Raw genomic sequence first — 21323 nt, 5'->3', positions numbered from 1 at the left:
TTCAAACACAGGAACATATATTGGTGTAAAAGTATAACAAAAGTGCACTTTTTCCATCGCCTTTTCCTGTAAGAAGCAATGTACACACTTCTCTCTATGCTGTGGTTTCTATTACACACCTGAAAGAAAGAGACAATATATGTGAAAATATCATCGCACTAATGCAATATTATTTGAAAACGAACAGCGTCAGATCGGGTGTGAATTTATGCAGGAACTGGAAATTCTCTGATGCGGGACCTTCCCCCAGGGAAGAAAGTACAGTGTCAGGTGCTCATTCAGTGTAATAGGAACCATAGCACAGAGAGGTGTGTACACGGCAACAAGTACACGTGTCGTAAATGTAGGAAGGACGGTCCTTGGGTGTGTGGGAACTGTTAATATTTGAATGTGATGATTTTATATAGCACGGAATGGAAATCAGCACTTCTTAGAATTGTACCATGCAAGCTGTCATATCAATCGCCTACTGTAACTTGCTTTCTTTTTTCTTCGGTTATACAGGTAGTCTTGAATAAAAGTGCACTTGTTTTGTTTGCGAAATGAAGTGTCTGCGTGCACTTTTCGTGGCATTACACGTGTATTTTTTGAGCATGCCCGTTTGAGCAGTATAAAAAGTATTGAAAAGTATAACAAAACAACGGTCAGATGGGGAGTGTCTGATGATTGCATATAGCGCCGAAGTTACTGCTCTTTACCATTCTCTCCTCTGCATGTCCTGGAGTACAAAAGAAACAGCATACAGCAACATGCGGGGACTGTCAGGAACACTCAATAAAACTGAATAAAAAGAAAATCAAGTGACGGTGAGATACAAAGAAGGCAGCTTCGCCAGCGTTTGTGTGTCAGAACCCGGTTGAGTTGTGCGTTAGTATGCATCGTGGTACAACGCAGAGCTATAGCGCGTCTGTATTCTGTTTCTTTTGTACTCCAGGGCATGCGGAGGAGAGAATGGTAAAGAGCAGTAACTTCGGCGCTATATGCAATCATCAGACACTCCCCATCTGCCCGTTGTTTTGTTATACTTTTCAATACTTTTTATACTGCTCAAACGGGCATGCTCAAAAATACACGTAATGCCACGAAAAGTGCACGCAGACGCTTCATTTCGCAAACAAAACAAGTGCACTTTTATTCAAGACTACCTGTATAACCGAAGAAAAAGAAAGCAAGTTACAGTAGGCGATTGATACGACAGCTTGCATGGTGCAATGCTAAGAAGTGCTGATTTCCATTCCGTGCTATATAAAATCATCACATTCAAATATTAACAGTTCCCACACACCAAAGGACCGTCCTTCCTACATTTACGACACATGTTCTTGTTGCCGTGTACACACCTCTCTGTGCTATGGTTCCTATTACACTGAATGAGCACCTGACACTGTACTTTCTTCCCTGGGGGAAGGTCCCGCATCAGAGAATTTCCAGTTCCTGCATAAATTCACACCCGATCTGACGCTGTTCGTTTTCAAATAATATTGGATTAGTGCGATGATATTTTCACATATATTGTCTCTTTCTTGCAGGTGTGTAATAGTAACCACAGCTTAGAGAGAAGTGTGTACATGGCTTCTTACAGGAAAAGGCGATGGAAAAAGTGCACTTTTGTTATACTTTTACCCCAATATATGTTCCTGTGTTTGAACGACACGGGCAGATGGGGAGTGTCTGATTATTGCATATAGCGTCAAAGTTACTGCTCTTTACTTTTCTCTTTTCTGCATGTCCTGGAGTACAAAAGAAACAGCATACAGCAACATGCGGGGACTGGCAGGAACACTCAATAAAACTGAATAAAAAGAAAATCAAGTGACGTGAGATACTAAAAAGGCAGCTTGCCAGCGTTTGTGTGTCAGAACCGGGTGTGTTAGTATGCATCGTGGTACACTGCAGAGCTATAGCGTCTTTAGTGAAAACAGCCGTGTCAGATGGGGTTGTATGGATTGATTCTGAACGCGACTGAGAGAATGAAAAGTGAATTTAAAAAAAAAAGCTAACCTTTACAAGGATCATAAATTGCACCGGCTGTTACAGACTGAAATCAAATGTATGCTTTTATTCTAAAATAGTAAGACTAAGAGCAGTTTACTTCTCAAAACAGAGTAGTGCAGAATCGAACTCGCGACCTTTTGATTCCAAGGCGAAAACTGATTCTATTTCACCACGGAGGAAGTTATAATAACCTGCTGTCAATGTCGCATGTTAAGGTGGCTTTTTGTTTTTGCAGTTATATTTTTGAATAAAAGCGCAATTGTTGTATTACATTTGAACTTTTTATGAAAATGTTTCTTTGCTATTTGGACTTCTGGCTTCATACATTATATAGTTTATGCCTACATTTTGTCATCTACTACTAGAATATAAAAACGTTTCTGTTTTAACAATGTGTTGACACAGATTACTGTGGAAACGGAACAGACATGAAATGCGTGTGTTCCAAATAACGATCTATTATTTCCACTCTAAAACTCCACTTAACTCCCAGATACTCAATCAAGGCATGGGCTTGGAGAAGTTCATGCACGTTCTAAATTGGTGGGGGGATGGAATAGCCGGCTGCTCCAAGCTTCTCTTTATCAGCACATTTAGAGGACAAAGGACACTGGCGGAGAGGTGTGAAGGGATTTAAGAAGCAATTTAAGGTGGGATGGAAGTACGAGTTTTTTCGTAGGCTCTGGTAATTCTAGTGTTAAGGAAAAAAAAAAAAGAAAAAGAATGAAAGAAGAGAACGGAGATTGTACAGGAAAACAGAAAGCAGTGGAGAGAGAGAGAGAAAGGCGGTGCGGGAGAGCGAGCAAGCGAGTGAAGGCTCGCATGCAGCTGTGCAGGCCGCCTGGGTCTTTGGCAGACACCCGGGGAGTAGTAGTTGTAGTCGCTCCCGCAGAGTTTGCTATTTTGAAGGACAGGAGTGACCGGAAGGCGGATGACTCTCCGCATGAGGCAGCAGAAGGCAGCGGGAGTTGGGACTTGGTATCCCCAGCCTGGGAGCCCTGGTCATTGGGGAATCCCAAGTTGCTGTCAGAAGGAGCTGACCGGAGCCAGGGATTGGTGAAGCAATTCTAACAGCTGAAATAGGCACAGAGAAGGTCAGCTGCAAGTAGGGCGACTCCCCTATTGAGAAGCCCAGACGGGGGAAGCAGGGGAGTCTCAGGTAATAAGGCACCGGGCTTCTTGTTGTTTTTAAAAGAATGCTTCCTGTGCTATTTTAACCTCGTTGTTTTTAAGAAGACTATTTTCTATTGTTTTTAACCTTCACATTTTCACTTCTGGTTTTATTGGATTATTTATTTAAAGACTTTCTGGAAGGCACTGCACTATTTATTTGAACACTTTGTTTTTTGTTGTTGATTTTTAATAAAAGCACTTGACACTTTTGCACCATCCCCTTGCTATGTTGTTGCCTCAATGCTAAGCTCATCAATGACATTACCAACGGTGACGGTTTGAAGGGCCCCCGGACAGCAGATGGGAGCATGGAACGAACCCGCATCGTCACCCATGTCCTTTCTGGTTTATAATAAATAAGGGCATTTAAAAATAATAATAATAAAAAATTGGAAACACTAATAATGAGATGACACAAGGTAACATGCAGATGAAAAGAAAGAAAGCTCTAACTGGCCCATTTGGCCTAGCTATACATATTTCAGACCTTATCCGTATGGTTGGATTCCTCACCCATTTATATGCTACCCAAAATATTGTTCCCATTCACATTCAGAACATCATACTCTCACCACTTTGGAAATGGTGATACCTTGCCAGCTAAGCCACTTACCTTCTAACTTCAAGTTAAACAGGGTTAGTTATTTTAGGCAGCTTTATAACCCATTATGAGGCTACTGCCAGGAAGACCCCCAAATCCACTTCTGGGATCAGAAATGCCCCCTAAAAGTCCAGTGGCTATCTCCATCTTTTCCTGCACCCTTGATGAGCTAGAAACACTGTTTTACACATTACTTGTCTATCAGGGCAAAAAACTGTATCCCACATGAAAACCATGCTGGTAGGGGGTGTCTCTCCTGGGTTTTTCCTCTATCGGTGAGTCCTGTTTTAAAGTGCAAAAGTGACATATGCAATATGCAAGTGACACTTCCTACTAAATAAGGACAATCAAAAGTCCATGTTCTATTTCTCTTTTGCTTACTGCTCCTTTTAACTTGGGTAACAACTTACCAACATCCCAGTACAACCAAAAGCAAGAGGGGGAAATATACCAGAAGATGCACTCACATAATCTGAGGCCTGGAACTTGGCCATGTGCCATCTGGATTTCTCGTCTCCATGATCACAGTCTGAAGGACAGAGAGAAAAGAGACAATTAGCATGGCTGATGTGGTTGAAATGCTGTGTTCTGTAGCAATCATCCACTCTCTGTATTCATCTGGACCCACATCCTAACTTATTCAGCAACTTAAAAATGAAAAACAAATTCTTAAAAAAATGTTTGTGTCTTCTGTTACACAATAAACACACTAGTACGATACAGAAGATAAATACAATCCAAAGTCGTCACTGAAAAACTGGGTCTTATAAATAACATATGCAATGGTGCCCTTAACAGTATGAGATCAAATATATTCTAATACAATTAACAGAAACTGACACTTGATTTGTATTAAGAAACACACTCCTTTTTACTAAAGCCCCTCTCAAGTTACACAGCATCTCCAACGTTTTAGGTCATAGCCTTTCTTCACTTACACAACTTTGGTGAGTTGGAGACAGTCGCAGGGCACTCATGACCAGGTTGATTTTGTCTGGTTGAGTTGCAGATTGATCTAACAGGTGTGTGTAGTGGCGGGTTTGTGTGTATGTATAAACTAACAACTGATGAGGGCTCATCCAGAAGTAAAACACATAGAATGCAATCTACAAGAAATAAAGAATGAAGGGGGGGGAATGGGGGTTAAAGCACACAAACAGAAGAGAGGCTTGTCTGTGTGTGATATCTCAAATCTGATGTACCACAACAGAACTGAGCAAAGAAAATAAAACAGCCGAGATTGTCGCTGAATTCAGTATACAGTCGTGTGAAAAACTATTTGCCCCCTTCCTGATTTCTTATTCTTTTGCATGTTTGTCACACAAAATGTTTCTGATCATCAAATACATTTAACCATTAGTCAAATATAAACACAAGTAAACACAAAATGTAGTTTTTAAACGATGGTTTTTATTATTTAGGGAGAAAAAAATCCAAACCTACATGGCCCTGTGTGAAAAAGTAATTGCCCCTTATTAAAAAATAACCAAACTGTGGTGTATCACACCTGAGTTCAATTTCTGTAGCCACCCCCAGGCCTGATTACTGCCACACCTGTTTCAATCAAGAAATCACTTAAATAGGAGCTGCCTGACACAGAGAAGTAGACCAAAAGCACCTCAAAATCTAGACATCATGCCAAGATCCAAAGAAATTCAGGAACAAATGAGAACAGAAGTAATTGAGATCTATCAGTCTGGTAAAGGTTATAAAGCCATTTCTAAAGCTTTGGGACTCCAGCGAACCACAGTGAGAGCCATTATCCACAAATGGCAAAAACATGGAACAGTGGTGAACCTTCCCAGGAGTGGCCAGCCACCAAAATTACCCAAGAGCGCAGAGACGACTCATCCGAGAGGTCACAAAGACCCCAGGACAACGCCTAAAGAACTGCAGGTCTCACTTGCCTCAATTAAGGTCAGTGTTCACGACTCCACCATAAGAAAGAGACTGGGCAAAACGGCCTGCATGGCAGATTTCCAAGACGCAAACCACTGTTAAGCAAAAAGAACATTAGGGCTCGTCTCAATTTTGCTAAGAAACATCTCAATGATTGCCAAGACTTTTGGGAAAATACCTTGTGGACTGATGAGACAAAAGTTGAAATTTTTGGAAGGCAAATGTCCCGTTACATCTGGCGTAAAAGGAACACAGCATTTCAGAAAAAGAACATCATACCAACAGTAAAATATGGTGGTGGTAGTGTGATGGTCAGGGGTTGTTTTGCTGCTTCAGGACCTGGAAGGCTTGCTGTGATAGATGGAACCATGAATTCTACTGTCTACCAAAAAATCCTGAAGGAGAATGTCCGCCATCTGTTCGTCAACTCAAGCTGAAGCGATCTTGGGTGCTGCAACAGGACAATGACCCAAAACACACCAGCAAATCCACCTCTGAATGGCTGAAGAAAAACAAAATGAAGACTTTGGAGTGGCCTAGTCAAAGTCCTGACCTGAATCCAATTGAGATGCTATGGCATGACCTTAAAAAGGCGGTTCATGCTAGAAAACCCTCAAATAAAGCTGAATTACAACAATTCTGCAAAGATGAGTGGGCCAAAATTCCTCCAGAGCTGTAAAAGACTCATTGCAAGTTATCGCAAACGCTTGATTGCAGTTATTGCTGCTAAGGGTGGCCCAACCAGTTATTAGGTTCAGGGGGCAATTACTTTTTCACACAGGGCCATGTAGGTTTGGATTTTTTCTCCCTAAATAATAAAAACCATCATTTAAAAACTGCATTTTGTGTTTACTTGTGTTATATTTAACTAATGGTTAAATGTGTTTGATGATCAGAAACATTTTGTGTGACAAACATGCAAAAGAATAAGAAATCAGGAAGGGGGCAAATAGTTTTACACACCACTGTACCTGTAGATGTTTTGTACAAGGACCGGCACTGCAAGCAGTATGTTATTTGCAGTCAGAATGTGAAAGCGAGCAATACTCTGGAAATGTGCAACGGCACTGAAAACTCAGCATGTAGTCATGTAATTTGTCCTCAGTTGAAATCCAACATTATCAAGGCAATGTGATTTCGCAACATCAGCTGTCAAGTTTGACATTCCCTCTGACTAGAAGTTGTGTAATGTGCCACCAGCTTAATGCGTTCTTTCCTGTGAGAGCAATGCTTCTGCTATTTTTTTTTTGAATGCCTCACAGCTCCATTAGCATCTGGGTTTCCTCCACAAAATCCAAACTTCTCCTACTTCCTACTAGATATCCTGGAACAGGATAATTGAGAATGACTTTGGGCATTTGTGTTTGACTGCACCCTGTGATCATCTGTCGTCTCATTAAGTGTTAAGAGTCTGCCTGATCGCCAATACTGATCGGGTGTTCCCTGGCTCAAACCAGCCTGCACTCTCAGAAAACAGTGGTGACATAAAAATCTAGCCAGTAAACACCTAAATGCTAGGTGAAGAAGTTAAGGAGTTAAAAGAAATTCTTGGACATGAATTTGGTTTGCTGTGCTGTTTTGCCAAATCAAACAATAATTGAGTAATTTTAAATCTATAAAAAAATCATTACTCATTCCATGCCTTTTACTTCTATTAAGTCATGAAAAGAGGGGGAAAGTAATTACACTAAAGCAATAGAAAATATTTGCGTGAGTGCATTTAACAGAAGACTTGGTGGTTGTTGTTGCATAAAATCACAATAATACTAAAGACCTGCAACTTGTGAAGAAGACAGATTAGTAGCTTCTGAAAGCGAAAGCTAAATTGGAGTCTAAACGCTTGCAGTCCACATTGTTTTTGAGAAGAACATAAATAAATGACATTTAACACTCAGACAAGCAGCAACACTGTGAAACATTTACACCTTCAGGACAGCATTACTTTGACTTTTAATGTACTAATAAACAACTATTTAAATCAGGGGTTCTCAAAGTCGGTCCTAGGGACCCACTGTGGCTTCAGGTTTATAATCAGTGACAACTGATCTCAATTAATTAGCTGGTATTTTTTTCCCCTCTTCTCTTATTGTACATTAACAAAGCACAGAGGCATGATTTTTACATTTAGAAATATTTCTGCTTTTGCTATACATTTAAATGCTTAACTTCTTTTTGTTGCTTTCATTATATTTCACCCTTTCTCTGTGCAGGTTGCTTCCTTCATTGCATCTTATTAATGACAATTAAAAACAAGCAGAGCAGACACCCAGGCAAACGACACTGAATCATGAAAGGCTGCAACTACTTTAGTGTCAGACTAACTAATTACCGTAGTAAATAATGTATTAAACAATTAGAACACCTGGAAAAGTAGAATGAAAATCAAGATGGATATATTGCTAAAAAGAACAAAAACTACATTACTTCTATATAACTGCCTAGTCCATTTTTATATACAGTGGTGTGTAAAACTATTAGCCCCCTTCCTGATTTCTTATTCTTTTGCATGTTTGTCACACAAAATGTTTTTGATCATCAAACACATTTAACCATTAGTCAAATATAACACAAGTAAACACAAAATGCAGTTTTTAAATGATGGTTTTTATTATTTAGGGAGAAAAAAAAATCCAAACCTACATGGCCCTGTGTGAAAAAGTAATTGCCTCCTGAACCTAATAACTGGTTGGGCCACCCTTAGCAGCAATAACTGCAATCAAGAGTTTGCGATAACTTGCAATGAGTCTTTTACAGCGCTCTGGAGGAATTTTGGCCCACTCATCTTTGCAGATTTGTTGTAATTCAGCTTTATTTGAGGGTTTTCTAGCATGAACCGCCTTTTTAAGGTCATGCCATAGCATCTCAATTGGATTCATGTCAGGACTTTGACTAGGCCACTCCAAAGTCTTCATTTTGTTTTTCTTCAGCCATTCAGAGGTGGATTTGCTGGTGTGTTTTGGGTCATTGTCCTGTTGCAGCACCCAAGATCGCTTCAGCTTGAGCTGACGAACAGATGGCTGGACATTCTCCTTCAGGATTTTTTGGTAGACAATAGAATTCATGGTTCCATCTATCGCAGCAAGACTTCCAGGTCCTGAAGCAGCAAAACAACCCCAGACCATCACACTACCACCACCATATTTTACTGTTGGTATGATGTTCTGTTTCTGAAATGCTGTGTTCCTTTTACGCTAGATGTAACGGACATTTGCCTTCCAAAAAGTTCAACTTTTGTCTCATCAGTCCGCAAGGTATGTTCCCAAAAGTCTTGGCAATCATTGAGATGTTTCTTAGCAAAATCGAGACGAGCCCTAATGTTCTTTTTGCTTAACAGTGGTTTTTCGTCTTGGAAATCTGCCATGCAGGCCGTTTTTGCCCAGTCTCTTTCTTATGGTGGAGTCGTGAACACTGACCTTAATTGTGGCAAGTGAGGCCTGCAGTTCTTTAGACGTTGTCCTGGGGTCTTTTGTGACCTCTTGCTTGAGTCGTCTCTGCGCTCTTGGGGTAATTTTGGTCGGCCGGCCACTCCTGGGAAGGTTCACCACTGTTCCATGTTTTTTCCATTTGTGGATAATGGCTCTCACTGTGGTTCGCTGGAGTCCCAAAGCTTTAGAAATGGCTTTATAACCTTTACCAGACTGATGGATCTCAATTACTTCTGTTCTCATTTGTTACTGAATTTCTTTGGATCTTGGCATGATGTCTAACTTTTGAGGTGCTTTTGGTCTACTTCTCTGTGTCAGGCAGCTCCAATTTAAGTGATTTCTTGATTGAAACAGGTGTGGCAGTAATCAGGCCTGGGGGTGGCTACGGAAATTGAACTCAGGTGTGATACACCACAGTTAGGTTATTTTTGAACAAGGGGCAATTCCTTTTTCACACAGGGCCATGTAGGTTTGGATTTTTTCTCCCTAAATAATAAAAACCATCATTTAAAAACTGCATTTTGTGTTTACTTGTGTTATATTTGACTAATGGGTAAATGTGTTTGATGATCAGAAACATTTTGTGTGACAAACATGCAAAAGAATAAGAAATCAGGAAGGGGGCAAATATATATACACACAGTGGTGTGAAAAACTGGTGTGATATATATATATATATATATATATATATATATATATATATATATATATATATATATATATATATATATATATATATATATATATATATTACCAAACTTAGTTTTATCATTTTTATAGTGTTCCCAAAACACATAATCTGGGAAATAACAGTTCACTTAATTAGCCCAGATTCTAATTAAAAACAAAAGCTGGTTGGAACAAAAACCTGCAGCCACAGGGGGTCCCCAGGACCGATGTTGAGAACCCCTGATTTAAATCAAAAGTTTTTGGAGAATTGTTTTTAAAAAAAGATTTGAACATTTTCTAATTTGTCTTGGTATGTAATATTTGTTTTTGGTTATAAAATAACATCTTGCCCAATCATTGCCATTTCTACAGAACAGACATAAAGCTCTGTTCTTGCAAGGGATTATGTCATGTAATCTCATATTTTGTACTTCACACTATGCCTACAGAAAGTTTACACATCATTTCACAATCTTCACATTTTTTGGAATAATAGCCACAAGCCACAACACATCAAATCAGTGTTTTACCTGTATATTATTCATTGTGACACATACGGTTCAAGTACAAAAATAAATGTTTAACATTCTGAAAAACTGCCAAAATAAAAAATGCAAGTAAATACCCATTAATTATAAGCAATAATAATAAATTCCTATTCTGGCATGTTTTTTGGCAAGTAGTACATTTCCAAGCAAAGTATGTGCTTTGAGCCAGTGGACACCCCAGCAGTACTGACCATAAGGCAGACTAACAATGGCACGATAAATGATGTAGGATTTGTGGACAAGCCATCAGCAGACAGATTAAAGAAATTTAAAAGACATTATAATTTTATTGTAGAAGTCAATAAAACGTCATTAGGAAACAAGAAACGTGACAATACAAATATATTGCCATGTTAAGGCTGACCTTCCAAAATGGAAGGTTGAGCAAGAAGGACACTGACCTCAGAAACTACCAAAATAAATGGACATTTAGTGGGCCTTTATGTCAAATGAGCACCTCTTAACAATATCCTAAGCTATTCAACAATACTGAGCTCTATGGGAAGACTTCAAAACTAAAGGTTTCTCAAAATAAATAAACCAACCAACCTCTGGGGCATACAAAAGGAAAATCGAAAAATAACTTTAAATAAAAGATAGAAATTGATTTGCATTTCATTGAGGGAAATAAGTTTTGAACCCTCTAACAAAAAAGACTTAATACTTAGTGGAAAAACCCTTGTTTGCAAGCACAGAGGTCAAACGCTTCTTGTAATTGATGACCAAGTTTGCACATTTTAGGAGGAATGTTGGTCCACTCCTCTTTGCAGATCATCTCTAAATCCCTAAGGTTTCGAGGCTGTCTCTGTGCTACTCTGAGCTTGAGCTCCCTCCATAGGTTTTCTATTGGATTAAGGTCCGAGACTGACTAGGCCACTCCATGACCTTAATGTGCTTCTTGTTGAGCCACTCCTTTGTTGCCTTTGCTGTATGTTTTGGGTCATTGTCGTGCTGGAACACCCATCCACCACCCATTTTCAGTTTCCTGGCAGAGGGAAGGAGATTGTCGCTCAGGATTTCACGATACATGGCTCCGTCCCATTTTCCGTTAATGCGATTAAGTTGTCCTGTGCCCTTAGCAGAAAAACACCCCCAAAGCAAAATGTTGCCACCCCCATGCTTGACGGTGGGGACGGTATTCATAGGCAGCATTTTTCTTCCTCCAAACACAGCGAGTTGAGTTAATGCCAAAGAGCTCTATTTTGGTCTCATCAGACCACAGCACCTTCTCCCAGTCACTCTCTGAATCATTCAGGTGTTCATTGGCAAACTTCAGACGGGCCTGCACATGTGCCTTCTTGAGCAGGGGACCTTGCGAGCCCTGCAGGATTTTAATCCATTGCGTGTAATGTGTTTCCAATGGTTTTCTTGGTGACTGTGGTCCCTGCTAATTTGAGGTCATTAACTAACTCCTCCCGTGTAGTTCTAGGATTCTTTTTCACCTTTCTCAGAACCATTGACACCCCACGAGGTGAGATCTTGCGTGGAGCCCCAGAGCGAGGTCGATTGATGGTCATTTTGTGCTCCTTCCATTTTCAACAATCGCACCAACAGTTGTCACCTTCTTCTGAGAATCACATTAGAGATTCAATATCAAGTGGGAAAAATATGATCTTTACAGTCTAAATGGAGAATATCAGGTTTAGCAAAAACCCTAAACTACACATCCCACAAAACATCATCATAATTATAAGCCACTGTATGTGTTGCACTCTCTTAAGAGGGGTTTTCTCTTTGCCAGTGATTGAGGCATTTGTCAGGACACAAAGAATGTGCCACACACAGCTTCTACTAGAAACGATGTTGCCTTCTGTAAGAGAGCTATAGCTTTCCCCATCCCCAAAACCACAATTTCCCTACATGAGCAAAAGGGTAAATATACTGAATAAACGAGTTCCAGAAAAAAAAGGAAAGGGATCACGATCAAACCACACCATCAAAAAAAGTTGCAATTGGAAAAAGAAGTTTACTCTTCAGCATGGGAATGAGGGCAAGGACTTATAATATAATATAATATAATATAATATAATATAATATAATATAATATAATATAATATATTATATTATAAACTAAGTATTATTGTCCTGTCAGAGCTACAACTGAAAAATATGAAAGTGTGCAGTGCATCAATGTCTCTCTTACAGACTGACTTGCACAGGCAGAAAAGGAAAACAACACAAAACAAGGTGTGATAGTGACTTCAAAATTACATCTGCAATTCAACTAGAACTGCTTTCATGAAATATTAACGCAGACCTGTTCATGTTTATCTAATCAATTTTCTTAACTCTTCCCCTTTTTATTGATGTTCTGAAATTGGAAGCCGTGTTTAACATTTTGTGAGCTAAATAAAGACTGGGTAATTCAACATTATTTTTTGCCATGGCTTAAAATAAGCCAAAATATAATGGCATCAATAATAAAAAAATATGCAAAAAAGTTAGACAAGTCCTGTTCACAAATAAGTCACAGTTCAAGTTTAATTAGTGATAATAATTATAAAACTGTGCCAATGCATTTTCAGCATATTAAAAAAGGTGAGTCACTGAACACAAAAGTAAATAAAACAAATGTTTAATACATCGGCATACGAAAAACTATAATCAAACTTGGAGAAGGACTAAGAGTTTTAAAGTCTCAAGCCAAAAAACAGATACGGTAGGCGGCCTTATGTCTGCAACACCATGAAATGTAAAAGTGGGGTGCATAAAATACTCAAGTAATCAGCTACTTGAAAGCATCTAAGAAGCTCAGCTTCACTGTACCACAAGAGTTGTTTGTCCAAAAACAGAAAGGGTGACATGCTGACGCATGAGTAACAGCAAGGTAAAAACATTTTACAACTGGTCTGCCATCCACTGTAATGGCCAATGCTTGATCGCTGTTAAATAAGATGAATGAACTGTCTGTACTTATAGCGGGCCATGAAGCATACAAGTACAATGGCATTTTGTGTTTTACGGAGAGCTGTTTCCAATTGCCTTTGGATTGTGTAGGACACCGTACTCAATGACACTTTGATTTTTTTTTTCCTCCACTGCAATTTGAATGAAAGGACTGCACTACTAAGGGTAATAATGCCCGGCTGATTTTATTTGTTAATTGCCATTATCACTGGAATTTACAACTTTCTACAGTTAAATATTGTCCAAGTAGTACTTCAGAGTGTGTAGTAACACAGTCTATTCCGTCTCTGCTTTAAGACAGACAGAAGTGGGGACACCTGTATAAATTGCTTCAACTTGTAAGACTTAATTTACTTTAATTGCTACAGAACATCTGTAGGTTGTAACCTATGAGTTGATCCCTGAAGAAGGCCCATTTGTAATATTCTAAATGTTCCTATTTTTTAGTTTTTGCCAACCTAAACTTTTAATTTAAAACTGGCAGTTACTGATTATATTTTCATCATTTTAGGTCATTGATTGCATTTCAACTGATTACTTCGGAAGAAAAACTTGAGGTATTGTAAAACTTTTGACCAATATGTTAAATTAATGTGTGGCTCTAAATTGAAGCAGTGCAAATGAAGCTAGGTGTGCGCAAGAGTGTGAATTACAATAGGCTGGTATTCGAGATTTGCTTCCTATCTTGGTTCTGATACTGTTAGAAAAGCATTTGGCTCCCAGAAACCCAAGATTGCATTAGCTGACTGCTACCGGGTCGAGGGAGCCTATCCTAATAGCACTGGGTAAAAGAAAGGAATGTATGCACACATTCTGTTAATATATCACATCTCATCTGCAATATTTAACCCAGCGAATGTGCTTCCGGGAGGAGGGGGGCGGAGGTTATGCGAGGGGCTTGTGGGTTTTTTTTTTTAATTGAAGAGTGTGTGTATTCGGGGGATGACTGAGCGGGTAAGCTGCTGAGCGCCTCTAATAAATGTTATCAACAATTAAACGTGGTGTTTATTTCAGTTTAACATGGTAGCAGAGGATGGTTTATAAGAATGGCAGCTAGTTATAAAGTCCCGCCGAAGTTTGATGAAGCCAGACGTACGAGTGCTGGAAAAATTAAATCAATGTCTAGACGCGAGTTACCGACCTTGACAGAAAGAAACAAGCACTTGCTGCTGCTTTGGGGCTTGAAGGAAGAGCCTGTGAAATCGCGATGGAAATACCTGTGGAAGATTTGGATAGTGATAGCGGTGTGACGACGTTAATGGAGAAGCTTGACGCCGTGTTTCTAAAGGAGGAAAAGGATCGCGCATATGAAGCGTATTCTTATTTTGATGGCATAACGAAGAGCAGTTCAGTTTCCATGGCGGACTACATAATTGACTTTGAACAGTGTTATAACCGGATGAAAAAGTATAATATGACGCTTCCTGATGCTGTGTTGGCTTTTAAGCTTTTAGATACGGCTTGCCTCGAAGAAAAAAGCAGACAGCTAGCTCTGACGGCCTGTACAGAATTAAAGTTCTCCTCCATGAAGTCGTCTCTCAAGAGGATTTTTGGAAAGAAAACTACAGGATCATTGAATGAAATACAAGTGAATCAAGAATCTGCGTTTTTCACAGAACAAAGACCGCAAGGCAGAGGGAAACGGAACGCAATGTCGCAAAGTGGACTACAAAAGCAGCCATTACAAGGGACTAATCCACTGGATAAGTTTGGTAAGAGATCCAAATGTGCTATTTGCCAGTGTACATTTCATTGGGCTAAAGACTGTCCTCATAAGAAAACTGAACAAGTGCGAATAACTGAAGATGCAAATGTAGAAGAGTGTAATATCACATTGTTCATAAAGGCCTCCATGTCAGATGCTGAGATATTTATGACTGAATCATTGGGATCAGCGATTATTGACACGGCTTGTACTCATACTGTGTGTGGGGAAAAATGGCTAGAAAACTATATTGACGGCCTCACTCAAGAACAAGTGAACCAACTGATGCAAACAGAAACTCCAAGTTGCAGACCATTTCGGTTTGGCGATGGGAATCTGGTGTATTCCACAAGAAATGTGAAACTACCAGCTAAAATAGGACTGACAAAATGCAACATTGAAACCGAAGTTGTCAAGGTTGACATTCCACTTCTGCTAAGTAAAATGTCACTGAAGAAGGCAGGAACCATTCTGGACATGAAAAAGGACAGTGCAGTGATGTTCAAACAATTCATTCCTCTTGAATTTACTAGTTCTGGACATTACTGTGTAGACATCAGAGACAAAGAAGCTAAAAAACCTCAAAGTGAAGAGGAGGTCCTTACAGTGACAGAAAATATGTCTACAGATGAGAAACGCAGAGTCCTTCTGAAGCTTCATAAGCAGTTTGGTCATGCATCAGCAGACAGACTGCAGAGACTTATTCACAGTTCAGGAAATAAGGACAAAGAATGCTGTACTATTCTACAACAAATAGTAAATGACTGTGAAATATGCAAGAAGTACAAAAGGACAAAGCCAAAGCCTGCTGTGGGGTTACCTTTAGCTTCAGAGTATAACGAGACTGTGGCGGTGGATCTGCACGAGTTAGAGCCAGGTGTGTGGTATCTTCACATAATCGATCACTTTACATGGTTCAGCTGGAAACATTGTGACTACAAAGAAGTCATCTGAAATTGTAAACTCCTTCATTCACACTTGGATTAGTGTTCATGGCACCCCTCAGAGGCTGTACAGCGACAACGGAGGTGAATTCAATAGTGAAGAGATCAGAGACATGGCTGAGAACTTTAACATCGAGACAAGAACAACAGCAGGATACAGTCCCTGGAGCAACGGACTACTCGAGAGACATAATCAGACATTGACTGAAATCATCCTGAAGGTCAAACGAGAGAATGGATGTGACTGGCACACTGCCCTTGATTGGGCCCTCATGGCTAAGAACAGTATGTTAAACGTTCATGGCTACAGTCCGTATCAGTTGGTGTTTGACGAAATCCTAATCTTCCTTCTGTGATAGTCGATAAACCACCTGCTTTAGAAGGCACTACTATAAGTGCTAGAGTGGGAGAACATATTTCTGCCTTACATGCTTCCAGGAAAGCATTCACAGAAGCTGAGTCTTCTGAGCGGATAAGAAGGGCAATACGTAAGCAGCTCAGGCCCACTGATGAAATGTATGTAACTGGAGACAAGGTATATTATAAAAGAGGGGACTGTCCAGAGTGGAAGGGACCAGGGGTAGTTATTGGTCAGGATGGAGCTGTGGTGTTTATAAGACATGGGGGGATTCTTGTAAGAGTGCATCTATCCAGGCTCTGTAAGATAAACACGCAGGATCAAGAATCTAAGGATGAGCAAACTGTGAAAGACAACAGGCAGAAAGAAAAAAAAAACAGCTTAAGCAATGTAGCAGTAAGCCCAGATAGTGAAGAAAATACAGACAGCGAACAGGAAACAATCGGCGACAGGGAGGTAAATACAGGAGAAGTGGTTCATCCTAGTATGACACAAATGGAAACAGATCACATTGTTTGTGATAACCCTGCCTCTCCCACTGGTGTAAAGATTAAGAAGGGACAAACTGTGACCTTTATGAAACAGGATGGTGGTGGTCTACAGAAAGCAAGGGTTTTAGGTAGAGCAGGCAAAGCTTCTGGAAAATACAAAAGCTGGTATAATTTGCAACATATTGAACCTGATGGCAGTGATGGGCAAAAGTAGCCAGTAGATTTATCATGTGTTGATAATCTTAACATTGAATCACCTGTTAGGGAGAGTGATGTGCTTGTAACAAAAGACATTTCATTTGATGTGGCTAAGCGGGATGAAATCATGAATTGGTACAAAAACAATGTTTTTGAAGAAGTTGACGATGTAGGTCAAAAGTGTGTCTCTACCAGATGGGTGTGTAGTCTCAAAGAAACTCCCATTGGCATTGTGCCCAAAGCACGACTCGTAGCTAGATAATTTGAAGAGCTTAATATTCACGAGCTGCAGAAAGATTCTCCAACTTGTGCTTCTGAGTCTCTTAGACTATTGTTAGCAGTAATCTGTCAAAACAAATGGCACGTCCATTCCATGGACATCAAATCTGCTTTCTTACAGGGCATGCAGTTGTCCAGAGAAATCCATATCCGGCCTCCTGCTGAAGCAGAAAAGAAAAATACTCTATGGAAACTCAACAAGTGTGTTTACGGCCTTGCTGATGCATCACTGTATTGGTACAATAAGGTGAAAGAAATCATGCTGAGTACAGGTGGTAAAATGTCCAAAGTAGATCCAGCAGTATTCTACTGGTTGGATGAGCAGTGTAAGGTTACTGGAGTACTTGCATGTCATGTTGATGATTTTCTTTGGGCAGGCTCACAAAAATTCTCAAAAGATGTGATTCCTACGTCTGCATTTCAGGTGGGCGTGAGGAACATGAAAATTTCTGCTATGTGGGAATGGACTTTGTTACTTTTAATGGTGAAATTCATGTTCATCAGCATAGTTACATTGAAAACTTACAGCCAATTCCCCTACAAGCAGTGCATGCCCTGCAGAGAGATGCCTCTGTTAATGAGACTGAAAAAGAGCAACTTAGGTCAAAAATTGGACAGATTTTGTGGGTTGCAAAACAAACCAGACCAGACATCATGTTTGATGTAAGCAGATTGGGGTCAAATATAAAAGCACTTCAGTCAATTCACGAGATAAATAAGGATTAGAAAGCTTAAATCTGAAAAAGTCACTCTCAGGTTTCCATTTGGGAAACTGTCAGATGGAATAGATAATGCAGTCTATTAGACTTTCTCTGGCAGGAGAAACCCTAGCCCTGTCAGATGGAATAGATAATGCTATCTTTCTGGCGACCCTCTTTTCTGAGCTTACTACTGGAAATGCTGATCTGAATGCTCCCCCTTTGGTCTGTGTGACAGATAATCACTCTCTGTTTGATGCTCTTAAGTCAACAAAACAGGTCACTGAGAAACGTCTTAGACTGGAAATAAGCAGTATAAAGGAGCTCATACAGAGTAAAAAAATAAAGAAGGTTCTCTGGTTGGACACAAAAACTCAACTTGCTGATTGTCTTACAAAAAGGGGAGCATCTGCTCTTATTAAAAGTACTCAGTGAAGGGCTATGGTGTTACTGAAATCTTATCAAAACGTTTAATAAAAATAAAGGGGCTACATTCCAAGCCTATGCACTTTCAATTGTATATGTAACTACTGTTTTGTTGCGTTTGCTCTGGCCTTTATTGTTCTGCTATGGTAACCAAGGACTTTGTTATATATGTTTCCCCCTTTATTCTTTTGTTGTAAAAAAAAAATTATATGGGAGATTGTTAATATATCACATCTCATCTGCAATATTTAACCCAACGAATGTGCTTCCGGGAGGAGGGGGGCGGAGGTTATGCAAGGGGCTTGTGGGTTTTTTTATTTAATTGAAGAGTGTGTGTATTCGGGGGATGACTGAGCGGGTAAGCTGCTGAGCGCCTCTAATAAATGTTATCAACAATTAAACGTGGTGTTTATTTCAGTTTAACACATTCAGTCCTATTCAAATCAATGATACAATTTATTTTATAATGTAGTTTAAACTTTAGAATGCAGATGTAGAATGTAGAATTCTTTATTGTCACTATGCATACACATAACATTTTTTGTTGGTAGGACTCAGCTTCAAGGCAGAATACTTAAAATACACAATACACTATAAATAATAAAATAAAAAGTATAAAAGACAGCAGCAATAAAATATCATCAAGTCCAGACTTTTCCTGAGGTGGTACACCTGCAGAGACCAGTGATCTGTGTGCGTGGGTCTGCAGGGGAGGATTATGAGGGAAAGTGCATGTGCATGTCTAAAGGTGGGCAGGTTAGAGGTAGATGCAGATGTATGTGTGTGTGTATCAGCAGGGGCAGATGGACTTCACAGCTCTGGGGAAAAAGTTGTCTTTCAGTCTGCTAGAGCGTATGTTTATGTTTCTGTACCGCTTTCCTGAAGGCAGTGGTACAAACAGTCCATTTTCCGGATGGATGAGATCCGCAGCTATACATTTGACCCTCTTCTGCACCCTTACAGCATATACAGAGTCCAGGTCTAGGAGAGGACTTCCTACGATCCCCTGTACTGTTCTCACCAACCATGCCAAGTTGTTCCTGTCCTGTGTTGTGCAGCTGCCGTTACCACACTGTCATACTGTGACAGAGAATGCTTTCTATAGCGGATCTGAAGAAGTTTGTAAGCAGCCGAGAGGAGAATCCAGCATGACTCATCTTCCTGAGGAAGAAGAGTCTTTGTTGGGTCTTCTTTACCAGGAGAGATGTGTTCAAAGACCAGGTCAGATCCGATGTAATGTGGATACCCAATCACAGGGGTTGTAAATACTGTATGTCCTTTCCCAGTAGCAACCAATTTAAGACTGCTACCATCTTTGCACAGGGCTCCAATCCATTATAAAGCAGACTCACTTTCTCAGGACTAACCTAACCTAATACTGTGTGTGTCCCAGATAATGAACCTAAGAAGAAACCCAGCACAACCACAAAATGACAGAGACAGTGGCAAGACCAGGATTCAAACTAAAGCTCCCAGAGCTGTGGCTAACCACTGCACCAGTATGTGTTACATTATTTTACTAAAAAAAAATAATTAAAAAAGCACTTAAAATAGTAAAACACAGGCTTTAATTTCATGTGTTTAACTTAGTAAACAGGCAGATCATTACATTTCCTAACACTTTGATGAAATATTGTTACGCAATTTCTTGTTCCTCTGCTTATGCTAACAAAGCAGTCATGGCCCTTCCTTACGAGTGATGAGGCCCATCTTCTTCCAATATTCCATAACCACTCTATCACTGTCTGGTTGTAAACTTTTAATGATGCAACCTATTCATATCTTTAATTTCAATAAAACTACTCTCTTTATAAAGTAGGAAAGCTTACAAAAAATCTGCAGTTCAGTTCATCTTTATCTACACATTTAGGTTAACTGCAGAAACTGTGGGATAATAGTCAGTGAAGCATCCTGAAACAAGTTGTACCATGCTACAAAACTGCATTTTAAACATAGGGAATTGGTATGCATTGGTATGCATTTCCTTCACAATATATACTGTATTATAATATTGTTTATAATGGTTTTAAAAATTAAACAAAACTACAACTTGAGGACAGATAATGAAAAAAGACGTATGTGGAAATCTGCTAAACAATGAATTAAAACTAGTATCAAATAAAGAGTCTTTAGCTATATTGTGACCCAAAAGCTCATTTTTGTTGGGAAAAGAGGCTTCTCTCATTTATTTTGCAGATTTAAAAATGAAACCAATAACTTACAATTTGCAATTTTTAGCTATAGAATGAAACAGAAACCAATTTTTGATAAATTTCTAGTATGGTTAAATGGTTAAAAAACCTAATTACATCAACAAATAATATTTTGGAGTCATTCCTGTATAAAACATTTGTATTTTTTCTCATTAGCTTAATTTAATTGTAATTCAAGGATAGACATGTAAATGGCAAAAAGAAAACGGACTGATCACAGGAACTGTGATACTAATCATGCGTCTCACCATGCCAGAGCTGAGTCCCGCATCCAAGACAGTTAGCTGCATGTTCCGCAGACGTTCACAGCTGGTGTCAGAACTTTTCATCCAAATTCTGGTTTCAGCACAACCAAGGATATCAAGCTGGTGTCTCATAAACTTCTGGATAGTATCTGAAGAGAGAGAGAGAAAAAAGATCAAGAAGTAGCTAGAAAGTGACAAGCTTATCATAGAACAAGGCATGAAACAGACAAACTTATGCAACTCTGTTTTTTACAAAAATAAATAAATAAAAGATAACAAAAATACTGCTCCTACACCATACATACATCTCAGAATATTAGTCATGTCCTATTTCATGACACAGCAGTAATAAAACATAACATGACAAATCTAATTAATGTACACCAGCATTAGATACTATATTAACAAATGTTACCAACAAATTGACATACCTATGGTGTCAACTCGGCTGAACTGGGCCAAAATAGGGCTTTCCATGTCAGTGTGAAGGCACAGGAAAATTTCAACAGGGTAAACTTCCACCTTGAGGGTGCTGGGCAGATCCACAAC

General features: G+C 39.4%; 1 protein-coding gene across 1 annotated transcript in view; it reads right to left on the bottom strand.

Annotated features, from left to right (window-relative positions):
• Positions 1-21323, bottom strand: part of usp11 (ubiquitin specific peptidase 11) — a 127010-nt gene that overhangs the window by 56771 nt on the left and 48916 nt on the right. The window contains exons 4-6 of the mRNA XM_039773957.1: positions 21206-21323; positions 20778-20923; positions 4237-4298 (exon numbers count right to left, since the gene is read on the bottom strand). Of these exons, the coding sequence (XP_039629891.1) occupies positions 4237-4298; positions 20778-20923; positions 21206-21323 (326 nt within the window). The remainder of the gene's footprint in view (positions 1-4236; positions 4299-20777; positions 20924-21205) is intronic.

Source organism: Polypterus senegalus, chromosome 13 (assembly GCF_016835505.1).
Source record: "Polypterus senegalus isolate Bchr_013 chromosome 13, ASM1683550v1, whole genome shotgun sequence".
NCBI classification, from domain to species: domain Eukaryota; kingdom Metazoa; phylum Chordata; class Cladistia; order Polypteriformes; family Polypteridae; genus Polypterus; species Polypterus senegalus.
This window is presented reverse-complemented; position numbering and strand designations above follow the sequence as displayed.